General features: G+C 38.7%; 1 protein-coding gene across 12 annotated transcripts in view; it reads right to left on the reverse strand.

Moving 5' to 3' along the window:
* Positions 1-19,082, reverse strand: part of LOC124145697 (cGMP-specific 3',5'-cyclic phosphodiesterase-like) — a 150,482-nt gene that overhangs the window by 10,542 nt on the left and 120,858 nt on the right. For 9 of the 12 annotated variants that reach the window (XM_046515584.2, XM_048393400.1, XM_046515585.2 and 6 more), the window contains 15 exons: positions 18,578-18,667; positions 16,784-16,924; positions 15,785-15,862; positions 13,920-13,985; positions 12,208-12,272; positions 11,682-11,745; positions 11,023-11,073; positions 9,604-9,747; positions 8,786-8,929; positions 7,635-7,781; positions 7,287-7,394; positions 6,653-6,762; positions 5,845-5,932; positions 3,014-3,114; positions 2,196-2,273 (listed from right to left, as the gene is read on the reverse strand). In XM_046515584.2, coding sequence (XP_046371540.1) covers positions 2,196-2,273; positions 3,014-3,114; positions 5,845-5,932; positions 6,653-6,762; positions 7,287-7,394; positions 7,635-7,781; positions 8,786-8,929; positions 9,604-9,747; positions 11,023-11,073; positions 11,682-11,745; positions 12,208-12,272; positions 13,920-13,985; positions 15,785-15,862; positions 16,784-16,924; positions 18,578-18,667 — 1,475 coding nt within the window. Of the gene's footprint in view, positions 1-2,195; positions 2,274-3,013; positions 3,115-5,844; positions 5,933-6,652; positions 6,763-7,286; positions 7,395-7,634; positions 7,782-8,785; positions 8,930-9,603; positions 9,748-11,022; positions 11,074-11,681; positions 11,746-12,207; positions 12,273-13,919; positions 13,986-15,394; positions 15,437-15,784; positions 15,863-16,783; positions 16,925-18,577; positions 18,668-19,082 lie in introns of all 12 variants that reach the window. The other 3 variants (XM_046515586.2, XM_046515587.2, XM_046515588.2) reach the window with 3 other exon arrangements.

Raw genomic sequence — 19,082 nt, forward strand, 5'->3', positions numbered from 1 at the left:
TGTTTGGAAATGCCAGATTACGCTGCTGAATCTGATTAATTCACACGATGTAGTGTGCGGTGGCTAGATTAGCTCAGTAAGCCAAAGCTAAATACGTGTAATTTCCATGAATATTGATCCGAGATGAATAAACGTAAAACTTGAAAAAATATCGTTTCGTCAGGTTGATAGTCTCAAGTTAAAAGGAATACACATTCCAAAATTCAATAAACGAGATATTGTTGCCAGCGAATCAATACGTAAAATGCAGTCGAATTCCAAAAATATTTTTATAATTCTAAATATATTTATATTTATCTGACTTTCCTATCAAACGCAACATAAAGGGGTTAAATCAAGTACCGAACAACCATGGAAGGAGTTATCAATAATAAGATGTATTAGGGTTATTTCATGTTGAGGAATATTCGATACCTATGATTGACATTTGAGTTCCATTATGGGTTTTCTGATGAAATATACCGCAGACCTAATGTCATCGCAAATTTGAACAAAGCCCTAATTAGTCAATTATTTGTCTTAATGGTGCTCTCGTTAATTCACATGCCATGTGGAGATGGAGAATGGCGATGAAGCACCTTTTTGCGTCTAACTATTGTCATGGTAACAGCGATAAACAAACATTTCAGGCGTTTGATGTGTTCGGCTGATGTGGAAGTAAATAGCGGTGAGCGAGGACAGGGTATTAATTCCGTGGAAAAAAACAGCCGCATTTCACCTTGATTGCAAATAAATATTATCATTTTGTCTCCGTGGACAAGAACAGCTGATTGAGAGAAGGTGGCTGTAGCCCCTGCTACCCAAAACGAACTTGCACGTCTAGATTTATCTTTTTGGCAAGAAAAAAACATTTCCGGTTCATGCCCTGTCTGGTTAATATTTATCTATGTGCATTGTGTGTTATTAATTTATAGGTAGGTTCTAAAAGTGAATGAAGAGGGTTGTTAATTGGGGGGAAATAAAATTGATATTTTCAATCAAAATAACATGCCTGTCTTATTAAAACAAGACACCTTATTTTTGCGTATATATGTGCAAGTAACAATGTTGGGAGGTAGAAAAGGATTGGCGTGAACACGAGTTGGATAGTGAAAGCTTTTTATTTAAAGAGAGAGTTCTGCTAATTGGCAATCCCAACAAGTTTTTCATACACAACTTTTTTCTGTGCTAACTCTATTTTTTATTACGCAGATTCATCAAACAGTTAATTTTCACACTGAGAAATGTCTCAGGGATCCTACGTACAGCGACTCAACGAAGACTGGAGGTGAACATGAGGTAAGGTGAAATGCATTTATATAGCGACTTGCATGCACGTGTGTGTGGCTGCTTGTACTATCCCGGGATGATGCCGATCCATAGTGCTAGCCCACTGAGATACCATGCCGCAGTTTAACACGAATACGCCACTTAAACATAGTATACTGACTCCGGACTAGTCCTGTTTTAGTCCCTTAATGCCAGGGTAACAAGAAGTACCATTTTTTAATGTCTTTTGATTTGAAGCGGCCGCGGATCGAACCCCGGACCTTCCGCTCTCCGGGCGGACGCTGTACCACTAGACCACGGAGGCGGTCGGCAGTGAACATGAGAGTGGAGCATAACGTCCTTTCAATGTGTTCAGATTAGTGCGGATCGTGGCGGGTACTTCATATTCGCCATATTTTAATGGATAGTTAAAACACTTGCGGCGAGAAAGAAATAGATACTTTATTTCGACACCCCTCATGTTCTCCATGAGCATCGATCCATGCTTTTGGATACGATGACATGCATCAACAAAGTCAGCGAGCCTGACCACCCGATCCCGTTCGTCGCCTTTTACGGCAAGCATTCGTTGCTGATGACCTAGTCTACCCCGGATCTTCACGGGTCGTGTTTGAGGTTTGGGAATCTCGGACTACCCCACCATTGCAGAGAGCAAAGTTGCCTATCATCTACAATTTGACCGATTCAAATTGAGTCAGTCGTCACGGTGGTTGCATCGCCGAACCGCGCCGTTTTTTCCCCAAAGAACATACTGTTGACGCTTTCCTATCTTCGCCGAGTGCGAAATCGGGTCCCCCGGAAGCGCTCGTTAAATCTCCAACACCATCAACCTTTCGACATCACTGACATGATACATTGTATATGTGTTGACCCATCAACTACTCAACTAACAATTACACGATTTGTTCTTACTATTTCGAACTTACTTTAGAAGATCCTTCTTGTATTTTGAGTCAAACGTTTGCTCTCCACCTTCTATCAATGACTTGAAGTCTCCTCGTTTCCTGTAATATATCACTATGTGTGACTCACTAGGACAAAAGGGACCTTATGGGTGCTAGGATACATTTTTGCTGTGACGTTTGACGTCAACTTACTATAGTGAAGACCGCTATGTGCGCGGACTGTACAAACATATCTTATTTTTCTCTCGTTAGTTCGTAAAATATTATGGCATTATTTCAAAACCTTCAGCATGCATGTCTACTTTCAATTCATTAGTCATCATGTCTAAAAACTGTAATTATTACATGAACAGTTATAAGTCGGAAAATGAGTCCAAATATTTATGTCATGTATCTCTGTAATAAATATGAATTGAAGCTTACGAATAGTATTTTTGTGTTCCAAAGATACTGTAGTCATGAAATATAATGAAAAGTCAAAATGTGATTTTTCACCCATTCGGTCCCTTATTTCATAGTTGGTCACATTTGCTGTTGTCACATTTGTCGGACATGACATACACATGGCAAGACATGACATACACATGGCAAGGTTCACATACAAAGGGCAGGCATTCATTAACTCCTATCAGTTAATTGGTAATGCCAGAACATTTTGTCTTTAGAAAACGTATTGGAAATCATACCGTAGCATCTATCAGACATTGAAACTATTTGTAAATGAATGCATTCAATACAATTTAATCCGAATAGATTATTGAACCAGGCCTCCCTTAATCAAGAAACACGAACCTGCTTTTGAAAGGAACATTGGAGTTTGTGTACTCAGATCAACTTACTTAAAGTATATGGCCAGATCTGTCGACAGAATTGCATGTTCAAGCATTTTGATTGCTTTGCGGTAGTCCCCAGGAGATAAGGACTGGAAGATGTTATTGCCCTGGAAGAAAAACATGACGATGAGCGCATGCAAAATGCCAGATTTATAAGGAGGCATGTAAGAAATCGAATCCGGCTTAGGGCAAAATACACCTGTGCTTGACACCATGAGTCGCCGTCGGTGCACGATGGCATCTAATCAGTGGTAATCCCCGATCCTCATTATCCGCCTTTTCGATAAGCACGCGGCACGTGGACAGGTTTTGACCTGCCATTCACACAAACAGCATTGGTTACGTGCCTCTGTACATCTTAGGTCAGAATAATCTGAAAATACTATGTTTTCATTACAATACTTTCATATGTTAGATGTAGACGTTGAATTTCAGATACTCCTTTTGTTTTCATGCACACCTGCTTACATTGTGGGCATGGTCATTAGGACTCGATTATGGCCCTAAACCTGTCAAAAAGCTCGTGGGTTTCAGCAAAAAGGTAACATGCATGACTTCATTCCAACTTGAAGCTGATTCGGCTTGATATATCTGATATACAGATTTTGAGAAGCGATGGGACACGCATCAGAGGGGATAATGATGTTTAATTCGTTTTGTTCACAGAAAACATTCCAAATTTGTAACTTAAGGTTTCTTTCAGGTTTTATCTTTTATTCTTGCTTTGTTAGTCGTCGCTGTGGCATATTTCCATCTTGCAGGTTCTTACAAGATGTCGTGATTTCTGTATGCTCTTGCATTTGAATGAATGTGTGACTGTCGCTTACGAATGAAATACAGAATCGTCAATAATGGGATTTAAGACACGTTCGCCATCAAACGCAGGAACGGTTGAAGACAAAAAGTGTATTCCCATCACTGAATCCTGACGTCGACAAATGTGCTCCCGGGAGAAGATTAAAATATTTTCGACAAAACATGTATTGATAACAATTTACAGTTTGCGAACGCACGAAGATTATTTTATCTGTAAAGTAAGCCAAGGAATCTCAACAAATGCCTCCGAGGCAAACGGAAACTAATTAACTGTGTCCCAATTTGAAATGTGATGTTAAGAATTTTGGAATGAAATACCGATTACATGCTGAAAATAATATGTTTGCTGTGAATTTATTGAACTTGCTTTTATACGTTTTGATGTCTGTTTACTCTAAACGTCTGTTAGAAGTACTTTTAACATTGGAAACTGTAGAAATCCTAATGTATCTGCAGTTTAGTTGATGTTACATGCACAATTCGTTCGACTGTTTAGTTAGAAAGAAATATATATCCTACGGAAGCCAATAACCGGTATTGGTAGCCAGTCTATTTACGGACACAAATGCAATTTACTGAAAACTGATACATGTACGTACTTATTAACCTGAGTAAAGCTACTCTGGAAACAAAATCTGACAGATTTTCCCTACTAAGTATCTACTGCCAACAACACAGGGAGGTAGCGGGTCTAAAGGAGTGAGTTGGGGTTTCGGCGCCACGGCCTGTCAGCTGAATGTGGATGGAATGCCTGACCTGAACATTTAACACATTAGGGTGAGTGAGTGAGTTGGATTAAGCGCGTCTTTGAACAGTATTCCAGTTACATCAAGGCGTGTCAGTTTGATGTGGGAGGAAATCACGAAGTGATGCAGATCTCAGACGTTTAGAACTTTGGTGAAACCCACGAGTTGGGGTATGGTGCTAACAATGCGAGGATCATAATCAGAGCGAATCTGGGATTCCAGCACCGCTAGGCTTTATACAAAAACGTTGCGATTTCATTGATCATCAACCTTTTTATTTGTCGTGACCGCACAGTGCTCAGTTACGAAGCACTGGTAAAATGCGTTAATATCAAAGGGGTCTCAAATATGGCTTTATTTGTTTGTTGTTTAACGCAACAATCAGCAATATTCCAGCTAAATGACAGCGGTCTGTAAATAATCAAATCTGGACCAGACAATCCAGTGATTGACATCATGCGCATCGATCCACGCAATTGGGTTACGATGACATGCATCAACCAAGTCAGCGAGAATGACAAGCTGATCCTGTTAGTCGCCTCACACGACAAGCATGGGTGGGTTGCTGAAGACCTATTCTAATCCTGATCTTCACGGGTCAACATATGGCTTAAAGTAGAAAACTCAATTACTGGTTGCCAGACCCGGATTTACGCTCTACAAAACATTAATAACAGACCTGGCGAACAGATTTAACAAGTGTACGGAGCAGCGAGGGGACTATTGTTAAAACACAATTAACGCTCACGACAACAGTTCAGTATATATGTATGCCAAGCTCAAAACGGTTTCATCTTCGTACAAGTTGTATAACCCTTCTACCACGTTGCCAACTCGTCGTCAATACATTCTGTCAGGAATGTCTATAAACGACATCACCCTTCGAAATGAGTCATTAAACCAGAAAGTAAATCCGGACCTTTGGGCGTTTTTGTTCGTGTCAGACAGATGTTCACTTGCAATTGAGAGTAGGTCTGAAGAGTAGTGAGTAAGATGGGTTTAATGCCAGTATTCCATTTATGTCACGATGTTTCACTTTGTGTTTATTTTGGGAGGTAATTTATGTAGGCCTCACATTTTTTTTCCTTGGCTGAAACCCACGACCACGGGTATGGCACTGACAAATATATAAATATAATCGGGGCGAACCGGAATTCGAACTTAAGATCACACGTTTCTGGCGTGCCAAAGGGACGCACGTCTGCACAACGAATTGCGGAGCCTCAGGCGACTGGGAAACCTGTGCCTCCCTCTTAAGAATATAACTGTCCTTACCTCGCTGTTGAGTATCATGATGCAGTGGTCAAAGTGATGATGCTCCAGAACGGATGTACTGTACAACATGGCTAATGGTGACGCCACTCTGTTGAGAGACATCGTGGAAGAGTAACATGTGGCCAATACTGAATTAAGCTCTTAACGCTTTAATGTACTGCATGTGTATCAACATTTTGACATTGTTATACCTTCTTAAAAATATGATAAAGTTTAAATTTCCGCAAATTATCATTCAGTGAAACTTCATTACATAATTTGCTCGATATAGAGATTACGTACCATTCTAACCTCGTTAGAATCCTTACATCGGTACTTTGATCCACAACCTGTACTCCGTTTTCTCTCGAATTACGAAAACGCGATGTAATATTATTCCTATAGGGCTTTCGGTTAAAACAATCCACTGTATATATATATAGTTTAGCAAGTAAATTTATGGCACAACCGTTCTTTGTATATTAACTAAGAACAATTGGAAGTCGTGTTTCACCATTACACGAGGGCCATTAGTGTTTATGTTTGTTTGTTATTTAACGCCGCATTCTGCAATTTTCATGCTATAATGACGACGGTCTGTACATAATCGAGTCCAGACCAGACAGTCCAGTGAATGACATCATGGGAATCGATCTACGGAAATAGAAAATCATGACATGCATCAACCGAGTCAGTGAGCCTGACCACCCGATCCCGTTAGTCCCCTTTTAGGACAAGCATGGGTTGCTGAAGACCAGGTCTAAGCCTGATCTTCACGGGTCTTATTATCTGTTTTGTTCTTGTATAGATCATTTTGATGACTACTCACTTGACTTGAAATGCATTATTTGTGCCCCTGTGATCCAGGTCGTGACACAGACAGGCCACCATCAGGGCATATATTTCCAGGTCACCGAAAAGGGGGCGTAACTGGCCGGTCTGCAAAAAAGCACCCATTGTCAGTATTTGAACAAAATAGGGTCTACCTGCTATATGACTGCGGTCTGTAAATACAGTGATCAACATCACAGGCATTGATCTACGCAAAGGTTTGGGATACGCCGACATACATCAACCCGACCCCACCAATCGCCTCTTGCGACAATCATCCTTGTTAAGCTGGGTTTAGTAAATGACTTCAGTTAATATCGAAGGACAGCTGAAGCTGTGATATTACTGAAATATGTTCGTGGTTTATATAAAAATGGGGGGGGGGGGGGGGGGGCTGGCTACAACACTCTTCACTCACACACGGTGACATCCATCAGACGAGTTCGCTCTTCGCACCGTAGACCCGGGTTCGATTCCCGAGATGGGTACAATGTGTGAAGCCCATTTCTGGTGTCCCCCGCCGTGATATTGCTGGAATATTGCTGAAAGCGGCGTAAAACCCACTCACTCACTCCATCAGAAGACATGATCTGTGTAACGTGGTGAACGCAATGCACACAGCAGATACTTACAAATAGCATGGTGAACATTGTCTGACACACGTTGAAGGCATGCCGCCAGTTGTGGTAGGTGACGGGACGGTAGTTTTTCTTCACACTGGCTGTCCATCGACATATTACCTGCAAGGACAGAATGGTCGTATCACCTACTACGACACAAAATATGCAACTGTCGTTAACAATGATTCATATTGGGCAAAGAAAAACAATTAATTGTGTGATGTCAAAGTTTCTTGACCTTTTTTCCAAAACATTATCTTAAGATTCAAACCCTTCAAAGACATTTCAAAGCAAATTGGCTTTACATTAAAATGTTGGCTGAACAGACGTGCGAAATACCATATCTCATTACAGGCTTACATCATAAGGCACTTTAAAACTGTTGATGATGTTCGCGTCGGTAAACATTCTGATGACAGCACGTAGTGTATCATCGTCGCTGAGAACCATGTCGTCGAAGTCGAAACTGTACAGACGGTAGTCGTCGGCGGTTGGGATTTCGCATTCCTGAGGGAACAATTAATAAACCCTTAGAAGAAAATATACTCTACACTAAATTTGAATATAGTATACATCCGAGTGAATTTCTTAAAACTTGAAAGGCTCAGCTGTGGTATGAGTGAAATGAAAGAAATTACACGGTTGCTGTAGGGCTATTTGTAATTCGATGTCCCTAAGCATTCACAAAATACGTATTATCATCACACTCCCTTTTTAGCTTTGTTGATCTGTACCCTTAGAATGAAAATGTCCCTATCACATGTCCATTTATGTATAACACTTTTACAGTTATAAACATCCATTAGGCCTTTTAATTTCTTTTGGCTGGTTTACAAATTACTTGGCCTGATATGTTTACAAAATTTGCAAACACCAGATAAGTACTGCTACCAAAGATGAAAAACAAACACGTTTTAACAGGGCAAAATACCGACAGATAATTGAATGTTTAGTTTTGTTAGAATGAATATTTTTATACGTATTATTCACCATTTCTTACGACAGCTGTGTTAAAATCTGGTGTATTTTTTCATTACACGTAACAGTGAAAAAAACTAGGCAAATATTTTGATTAAAAGTCTTTTGTCGGCCGATCAAGTAATTTATAAACCAACTAAAAAAATATGAAGCTTTACACGTATCGTCCAACGAGTTTCACATAGTATCAAATTAAAATATAAAACACCAAGCCCGAGAATCATCAGTCTCGGTTAGCTACCGAAACAGATTCCATTAGGCCTAAAATGCAAAATAGAGATGAAAATGATATGAATTGATCACTGAAAATCGCAACGATCAACAATGATTTTCAGTGATCCGTTTGTTTGATTTTTCACTGCCTTTTTCCTTAAAGCCCAATGCAATCGGTTTCGTATGATAATCGAGACTGGTATTCCCTGGCGTTTACGTTTCATATTTTACATATGCTTGATGTCACGTAGACATGAACGCGACAAACCCCCTTCCATAATCATATAAATTGAAGGTAATATTGTCCAGCTGAGACATACAACAAGCTTTTCTGTCTCTTCCTTCTGTGCAGTGGCGTGGTAGGAGAGAACTTCTAATGCCACGGTCTGTTTGGCCATCAAGCGACAGGCGTTCTCGTACATCTGACAGTTGTGAATTCCAAGTCCAGTGAAGATGGAAAATGCCTAGAAACATACAGCTAATTGATATAGAACCCACATGTAGACGACGAAGTGGTGTATTTGCATGAAGCCTTCAGTCCCATATAGAAAGCCATATACCCACAGCAAGTGCGAACATTATACCATACATAAATACAAAAATACATAAGGATTATGTCAGTTCATTAAAACAAGTGGTCTTTTTTCGTAAGTATTTAATATGTAATGTGAGAAATCTTTCAAAACCATTGTTAGTGCCCATAACTGACGTAAGGGTATTTTAACTAAGATATTTCCAAACACTTTCCTGTATATATACTTCTCTAAGACCTTCTTAACACGAACAAATAATTATACAGTGGAATTTGTCCTCTGAAGTAGCAAACTGGACATTTTCTCATTGATCATGTTACTTTCTATTATAAAGATGTTTATGATCAGACAATTTATCTGACAGTTCGTCAATTTGCTTTGACAAAAGCTGTGCGGCACCTGTGCAGGTGGGTTACAGGTCGGTTATAGGTGGGTTACGTATTTTGTTGCAGTGGTATCGGTTGAAAGCGGCAGATTGTTTCGAAATACAGTCTAACTCTGACGTCAGACGTTGTTGTTGTCCTCGGTTTTAATGGTGTCAAAATCCCTGTAATTCACTGTGCTTAACTGCTCATTGCGAACAGTGTTACGAAGGAACAACCTACCTCTATGATATGCTCATCATTGTCATCAAACGGGGTGGAATTGAGCTTGTTCATCAGTTGTGTGACACCAATGATCTTCTTGTCACTGTTGAACACTGGCATGCATAGGACGCTCCGTATGTGAAAGCCATCAGGGTCCATACACTAATATCAGAATAAGAAACAAGGTCGTGATTAGTGAGTCATCGGTATTGTGATCAGTGAGTGAGTTGTGTTTAACGCCGCGATTAACAGTACTCCAGTTGTATCACTGCATATCAGTTTGATGTGAGGTTAGATGAGGTGAAATGGGGCTTAAGGCCGCGTCCAAGATTATTGCACTAATATGGCGACGTGCATGCACGTGTGTGTGTGGCTGCTTGTACAAGTCCGGACTAATGCCGATTTATAGTGCTAGCTCACTGAGATACCATGTCACAGTTTAACATGAATACCCCACTCAGACACAGTATACTGACTCCGAGCCGACCAGTCCTTGTTTAGCCCCATAATGCCGAGCGTCAGACAAGGTAACAACAAGTACCATCGTTTAACGTCTTCTGGTATGACGCGTCCGGGGATCGAACCCCGGACCTTCCGCTCTCCGGGCGGACGCTCTACCACTATACCACGGAGGCGGTCTCAGCTTGATGTGGGAAGTGCAGCATCTGCACAACCAGATATGTTTTAAATTATAACTATGAGCTTAACTATCCTTTTAAATAACATCTTGCAACAATTTCATGTGGCAGCCAATTTCTTTTTCTTTAAATGTCTGAAGTATAATTATTTTTATGGTTTACTGCAAACGTCTTTCAATAGAACTTCAGCTATTTGAGCATTCCAAACTATTTCGCAGCGCCCATGCTGTATTTCAGACGATTATTGTCTATTATTAGTATTACCTGAGATTGTGGGTCTGCCCTACACACATAACGGCTAAACTCGTTGACTCATTTTTTTCTGCACATGTCAATACAAAACACATGTGGCGCAGACAAAGAACTATGGTTGTCTATAATTCTAAAAAGTGCAAGCCCACTTGAGCCCCAAGAAGACTTGTTAAGAAGTTTAAATCATCTTCTGCTTAGATTCAAAGATAACTTATTTTCGAAATTTTAAATACTACGGAACCTTTTTTACAAACATAATTAAAACCTTTAACCTTTCAGAGTCTACCAACTTCACACTACAGACAGAGAGACTACACAATTTACATGCAAACACTGCACGAATATGAATTGTCAGAAAAACAAAATTCTTATAATGATGAAAACGATTTTTGCACTCTTGAGAAGATCTTTCGTGGAATAGTCCACACATATGTTTGCGGTTTCAGAGATGTCGAAATTTGTCAAATTCTTCGACAAACTACGGACGAGTCGGACGAACGGTTGCATTATTCGGGAGCAATTATCGAACATGCTATTGTTCACTCACTGGTCCTTTGCCAAATCTTCCATCGATTTCCAAGTCAGGAATATTAACCGCCTGTAAATATAAAGGTTCTATTGTTATCCCTTTGTCGATAATCATGCACTCTCCTTGGAAAGTATAATTTCAGGTGAAGCAGATTGAATGATTAAATCTGCATTGTAAAACTATCTAAAAAGTCTTATTCCGACGGCAATTTGTATACTGATTGTAAATAAAGCGACAAAACCCTTTCCATATCCAATAGAAATCTCAGCACAAAGCAGAGTCGATTGTACGATTCCGACTATATCCTGAGCATGTGTGTATTAATCACTATCAAAGGTCATGATACCAGGTGTTCGCGAAAAGGTGAGCGTACCCTGCTTCACCCGTTACACCCGTCACAAACACATGCAAAGTTAAGTAAATTGTTCACCTGAAATCAAACACGGGAACATACGGTACTAGTCAAAATAGGGATTTGCATCGCACATTATTTTTGTCACTGAGGCGTCAAGTTTGGAAATGCCGTCCATCTATCTACTATAAAACTTTATGAAAGCTTTACTGAGGCCTTGAATGGTGTAACCTTGATCAAATAACTTCTGAGCAAGAGTCGTATAACCCTCTTTGACATTTTGAAAGAGAAAAGTAGAAAGCAGAAAGAGTAAAACCATTCTTACCGTGCCTTGCATGACCACAAATTTTGCAATTTCGGCTGTTTTAGATTTCGACAGGTCCTTTTGACTGGAACAAATGATAGCAACGTTACATAGTTCATAAACATATTCATTGCCATATCAGTCTTGCGTAAATGCAGTATGTTAATTAGTAATTTGAATAACGCAAACACAAGCATTAACATTTTTATGTTTGTTTAATCAGACTCTTACATCCCTCTGAACTATATTAATATTTTACTGGATTATATAAGTAAATAAAATATAATGATTGAGGTGTAAATCAATTAAGTATGATCTTAGATTATTTCCTGAGAGACGTCATCAAAAGACAACCAAAGTCCGGAAAAAAACATCACAGCTGGAGTAAGATCTAAGGCAAGAAGTCAATTCCTTTTAATATGCCCTTCAGATGTATCTAAATAACCTCGAAATCACCGTGTTACATGTAACACTTCACAGGAGAACCCGTCTGTGGGACATAAAATAGAAACGGCACATCAAACATCAAACATAGAAGACGTCCTACCTGGGCTCCAAAACATTTTCTCTGTCTTTGGCGTTGAGATAAAAGGCCATGGAGAAGCTGACTTCCTGTGGAGAGGGAAGACAAGGCCTACTTCAGACATGGCAAGGGGTAACGTGATATCACGAACATGGGCGATTAGGATTTGCGTTTTCTCTGCACGCCATACTATTACCTTTCTCGTTTTGACCTTCTACTGATGTAGACTCCCTTGGGATGGAAAATGTCCTTTCCATGGAATAAAGGGATGATCTTTCTGATCTGTCTTTTGAAGTATAAAGATATTATATTTTTGAATTCGATCGGAATCAATACCAAATTTGCACTGGTTCAACAGCGTAGAGACACTGTTGTGTAAATTGAAAACGTCAACGTCAGAGAAAAATCAATCTCGATTATCTGCCGTCGGGTGAAAAGAAAAAAATAGCGAAGACAGTTACATGAATGGATCACTGAAAATCAATGATGACACTAGGTGTTCTGAAAAGGGTAAGCATGTCCTGCCTGCCGGTGGCATCCACCACTCACGAAATTTGCATAAAAAGTAAATGTTTGTTTGTTGCTTAACGCCGCAGAAAATACTTCCGCCACACGGCGGCGGCCTGTAAATAAGTCGAGTCTTGGACCAGACAACTCAGTGGCATGATAACGCGTTTACTGTTTTAGTTGAAACTAAAAACGATATGTTGACTTGGAATCACTGACGCTGCTTACAAGCAAGTGCAGAGATTCCGCTTCTCACAAGTATAGAGATACACTTAAGAAATATGTTCGTTTTACAACACAGTGGGGGACAGTTTTAAAGTCTCAGCCCAAATAGTTTTTGTAGTTGACTCTGTGACTGAACTGTGGTTAAGTCAGCATGTTCCATATCAGAAACCTTTACAAGTTTTGAGATCCTGCGGAGTTTTCATCAACACTTAGTTAATTCCGGTCTAATAGTATCAGCCATCTCCGTTTTCAAAGTTTTATGCAACACTATATAGTATCTACTGCAGGTGTAGACTAACTGCTAGACCTTTTTTGCTAAAAAAGCCATCGTAATCTGAAACGTGAGATATATTTGTAGAGAGGTTTCCTTTCGTCGCAATCTTTCGCTCATACGGGTAGAGGTTAGTACATCACGAATGGTATCCATGTAGAGATATGGTACCTATAACGAAGAAGAAATAAGTGGTGCCCTTCTGGTGATGGGGCGTGACACGTGGAATAACAAGGAGGTTGATTCTTAAGGCTAGGTTAGGTATGTGAAGTGTAAGAAGAAAGAATAAAGGTCCAGTTCGTTGCTAAGGGGAGTGATGAACATGGCATGAAGCGATGTGATAGGTTCGACAAATGATATCTATGATGTTTTAATTCTAATAACTAAAGAATTAGGAAAATTCATTGTGAGAGAGCCGGTGAATATGGGACGGGTGTAAATATAGTTCTTGTCAGTAGAAAAAAATGTATACGTTAGTAGGTACCAGACAGAAAAAGATTCTGAATGGAAGAATGGCAAAGGCAGCTAAGAGGATAAACAAGATAGTATAAGTAGAATTGAATGACAGCAAGAAATTGTTACAAGATCAATGAAGTTTGAAATTGAAAGATGATTTGTACGGGAAATCGCACAAATGAATTGACATCCGGTAAAGTAAGATATGAATAGACGTCGGAGTTAAATAGATTGGTACTTTTATAGATCAGAAAAGAGAGAAAGAGAAAGGAGTTACCTGTAGATTCCGTGCCTCTCTGTGCTCGCCGGAAGTGCTCGAGGGAGTGCTCATATTGCTGGGGTCCTGGGGGTAAAGGTCAAGGTCATGCAAGTGGGATCACTCTCACAACACAATGACAATGAGGTATCACTATGATAATACATGTAGCTATTACACAATGCATATTCCGGAGAAGGTGCAGTTGTCATGGTTACAAAGGAAGGAGCACACAATATAATGCAGACGGAATCATTTTACCGAACTACAAATATTTGTTCATATCCATATTCACATTTTTTATCGTAATGTGTACCAAATATTATTTCATCTATTTAATTACTTTCTTTCAAAATCTTATTTTACATAACAAATGGCGAGTAACATTTTAACTCCAGAGGCCAGAATGCACGTGATGTGCGAAAGAGGTTAGATATTAGTAGGTACCAGGCTGTTTTGCGATGCTGAATAAAAGTCACAAACCTTTACTTTCCTCCTTATAAGATATTGTGTTTTTTATGGTTTTGCAAAAAGTGTGGTCTTCCCGTATTTATTTAATTGGATATACATTCTACTTTTGTTCAGCATCGAAGCAGTCTGTCCAAGTGATAGTTTTGTTCAGTGTCAAAAAGGTGAAGACTAAGATTTTCACTATGAGATCGGAATTTGCTAGTTCAGATGCGTCCTGATTTTCATGCAACAAACATGTTTGGGATTGTCAAACATGAACAATAATACAGGCAGGCGTTCCAAAATCAGGATATACAGAAGACTATAGACATACAGTACACTATGAATGTATAGAAGACTACGGTATAGACTCAAAGGGACAGGTTTCATACGAATCTTAGTTGCATTTGGCATTAGGTATGGATAGATATGCATGGATATACCCCACCTGTATTTTTATGTTGCCTGAATATCAATTTCATCATCACGTACAAGCAAATTCTCAACATTGTTGCACTGAGTGGTGATATAACCCTGTGCTATATATAAGAGTTTTATCCTGTGTTGAGATACATGTAGGATCGAACCCTGTGCTGACATATATTGGGTCTTACACTGTGCTGAGATGTATGTGGGGTCTAATCCAGTGCTGAGGTATATAAGGGATCTAACCCTGTGCTCAAACTGCATAGTGTTAATATGATGATGGATGATGTGCAGTAGAATACAAAATGAGTCCCTGGTGCATTTACTAGCTACCTAAACGATAAGAGTTAAGTATACGAATCACATATCTATGTACCCATGACTATCCATGTATGTACGAACAACAATACCTGCTACACAATGGCGGGGACGACACGATGCTTGGCATGAAAGTGTGGTATTTCAAACAGTCTACATACGGGGGCTTTAGTAAAGGTATATGAATGCTAACAAAACGAACCAACAACCACTACTTCAACAGTAAAAGCTATATTCGTCTAACGCAGAGATGTAATAAGAAGCATTAGTTGTTTAACTATAACCATGTGGAAGCACTGTACCATTGCATTGGTCCCATCAAGAGGATTTAACAGATTAATATCCTACGGAGAGAAATTGGTCATCAGCATACTACAAATGGCATTTAATGAAATACAATATGATATATAATGTTAATGTTTTACCTACAGGCATTCAAAGCTATATATGTGAACTTCTAAAAATATTTTATTTAATTCAATAAAATGAAAATAAAAATCATAATACAGATTTCTAAACTTCAATTGTTTTTTTTATAGATGTATTTAACACAGCTTCATATGCCTGTAGCGTAATCGTTATCCCTCACACTGAACGCGCATTTGGGGGATAAAACAACATGTAAGTAGTATCACCAAAATTAAGACAATATTAGGAAATATGGGTTTGATGTAGAGTATTTCCTTGGGTACCTGCATTGCCATGACAAGGTTTTTATTGGAGCATTGTCCAAGTCGGGCAACAAACCGTTTGGTAAACTTGTGGATATCCTAGAAAAGACATAATGTCAAATGTCTGTTTGAAACTGTATCGTCTGTATTTCTCACCTTTCGACATCATTGTACACAATTTGTGTTTTAGTTCATATGTCATTGTCATGAATGCATGGACAATATACACATGTAGCATATTAAGTACATATATAACGTGTATAATAAAGTATAATGTGCTGAACATTACTGACTTTCCATGTGCTCATTCAAATTGGTTGTTAATAATGTACATCCTTTAATACACACCACAACACATTCATGAAGTAAAAGGGTGTATAATCAGTGTGCATGTGTATACATTTAATCTTTTTAACTTCAAAGTATGCATTTATGTAAACGGATTGGCATAACATTTCAAGATTGTTATTAGGCCAATTGATCTGCATTACTATACATGTATATAAATATAAATAAATAAGACCAATTCAAAAATATCATGGTTTGCTAGTTATTTTGAATTTATGCGATCCATGACATGGAAATGAACACATATGACAGTTAGTAGAGGCATGAAAATATTTCCCCTAAAGTACGATCAAACAGTCTCTCACGTCAACAATCTCGATACATGTATAGAGTGTACACTGTAAATATGTGTCAACATATGCTAGACACGTTTAAGTCCTTAAAGGAACAACGATATTGCATTTTTTTTTTCAATCGTTTTGAATGGAAAGAGATTAAATTGGTATAAGGTCTCACATACTCACCCAAAATGAAACATGATTTTAAACACGTTCATAAAATGCGGGGGATAAGTTACATCTGTGTAGTTACCCTTCTCGAGTAATAAACAAGAAGTACAGAATCTTACAGTGTGAACTCACTTCCAGGGGAGTCTCCATTAATACCCTAACATGACATTATTAACTTTGATGCTTGAGACAATACTAGCGTAGGATTCGTGTTGATGCTTACATTCTCAAATGTGTCTTCCAGTAGAAAGACACTGCACCTCTCACACTTAAGAAGGTCCTGAGCTTCCACCATGATCTTCTTCACAAGCTGCTGCAAGTTTGTTTGCTCTTCGAATATCCCTCGAGCCAGATGCAGAAGCAACTAAAACAGGCATAGGTCGTAGCAGTGGTACGTGTGTTTGTTGTTATTTAACTCTGATTAAGCTTTCGTACCATGTCATCAATAGTATTGTATCGATGAATATATATCTTCCAATATCAATCGAAATGGCTATTTGCGAAATAGAATATTTGTCTTGTCAACTAAACATGATTTAAACATTACATTTTCATTCAACGAGACCATCGTCTTCTGGCACAACTCAAACATACGAGTATGTCATTAATTTTTTAATTTAGGTATGCGATTCTCTTTGGCGTTGGTTTATTGACATTTTCAGCAATATCAGGGTATGGGCGCTTCACCGATAACAAACCAACATACTCTAGCGTAATGATACAAATAAAGGGAGTGAGTGAGGGAGTTAACATACAACGTCGCGTCGACATTACTCCAGCCATGAAGCGAAAAGAAGAAATGAATATTTACACGCTTTTCATAAATACAAATTTATATTTGAAAGCAACTTTGTCAAACATATTTTAGAATACCATAAAACAAACACGGACATTAAATCAGTACCTAAATGTTTCGCAATGGCATCAGTATCCAAATAAAAGTAAGCCTTTATTAAGTCAATTACATAATACACGAAAGTTAAAGTTATCTGTTGCAGCAGGGGGAATGCCGAGCGTGACGCACTCCAGTGTGTGGACATTTCCTCATCTGAAGAACCCCATGAGCACGAATATCGTGTTGTCATAGAATTAAAAGGCTTGGAATAAAATGGATTCACTTGCGTACAGTTTAACAACTTCTCTTCACGTGCGCCTTGTGGTCTCTAATAATTATTTTTTATAAATGATGCTATTCATAACAATCAGTCTATAAAATAATTTAATTTCAATGAGCATAGCAAAAGGAATATATTTCTAACAACCTTGGGTAATCAATAATGAAAAAGGCTACTGGCAAGGGCTTGATGTCAAGGGAAATACTTCAGTTAGTAATCTTTTACCAAGCCAACTGTCATTAATTATTCAGTCAAATATTTTAGACTTGGCACGATGAACTTGAAGGTTTCTTTGTTAAAATTATACATGATATATTTGTCAATGTTAATATGTCGATGGACTATATTTCATTTTACAACGTAAATATCCAAATTCGAGTTGGTATTCCTCAAGAATTTTCCAACGTAATAGCCTACTCTTCCACCTGATTCACATGAAGTACTTAATCAGCGGGATCACACATGACAATGGCTTCCTTTAACTATACCTGGGTATCCACGCCTCTGTCAAATTCCTCCCCAGGTTCAACCTGCATCTTCTTTTTGCGAGTCTTGTGTGCCATCCTAACTTTAGTATACAGTCTCCAAAAACACGCTGCCATTGCGGACAGTGGCTGTTTTCCAAATACACCATAAACTGGCCGTTGCCATAAACGCAGTTCAACACATTAACTTACGTATTATATTTAACCGTACAAGGCATAGAGAAAGAAGGACAAAACGCGGCGCTATCTTTAGTCATAACCACACACGCGTCAAAGGGATCGTCGGCTACCCAAAGAATGTTCCGTATGGATATGTTAGAATGTGGCTCAGAGTAACGAAAGGAAATATGTGACTGTGGTACGAGTATATAGTCTGCAAAAGGGCAGAATTCGAGACCTATGCTGAAATACACTTACCTGGTTCCTTTGAAATTCGGTGACGGACATTTCAAAGAGTTGCGCATTTGTGATTCCAATTCCACAGAATGTCAGGTACTTTCTAAACAACTGGAAATATAAGGAGGGAGAGGTGTACCCCATTTATGACGACAGGTTAAACGTATTCTATGTGGGTAGATTTTAATAGCAATGCTTTTCAGGAGTGTTTAATGGCGAAATCAAACTGCACCTAATGATTTTGGCATTATATTTTGATAAAGTGGATTAGGAACGGAACACATATAAAAGTAGGAATGGCGGTACAAAAGTGATGGAACGTATGGAATCATGGTTCTTGTGTGATCACCCCATACCTTATGAATCATAAACATATATATCACGATGATAACGATTTATACCTTATGAATCATAAATATATATATCACGATGATAACGAATTGTTTCTTTTCAAACCGAGTTGAATATACCGGTAAATAAACAACACGAGCGGAAGTTTATATTAGTTTGCATCAGGAAATATTTG

This window comes from Haliotis rufescens, unplaced genomic scaffold, assembly GCF_023055435.1.
Source record: "Haliotis rufescens isolate VD_foot unplaced genomic scaffold, xgHalRufe1.0.p SCAF_12, whole genome shotgun sequence".
NCBI lineage: Eukaryota > Metazoa > Mollusca > Gastropoda > Lepetellida > Haliotidae > Haliotis > Haliotis rufescens.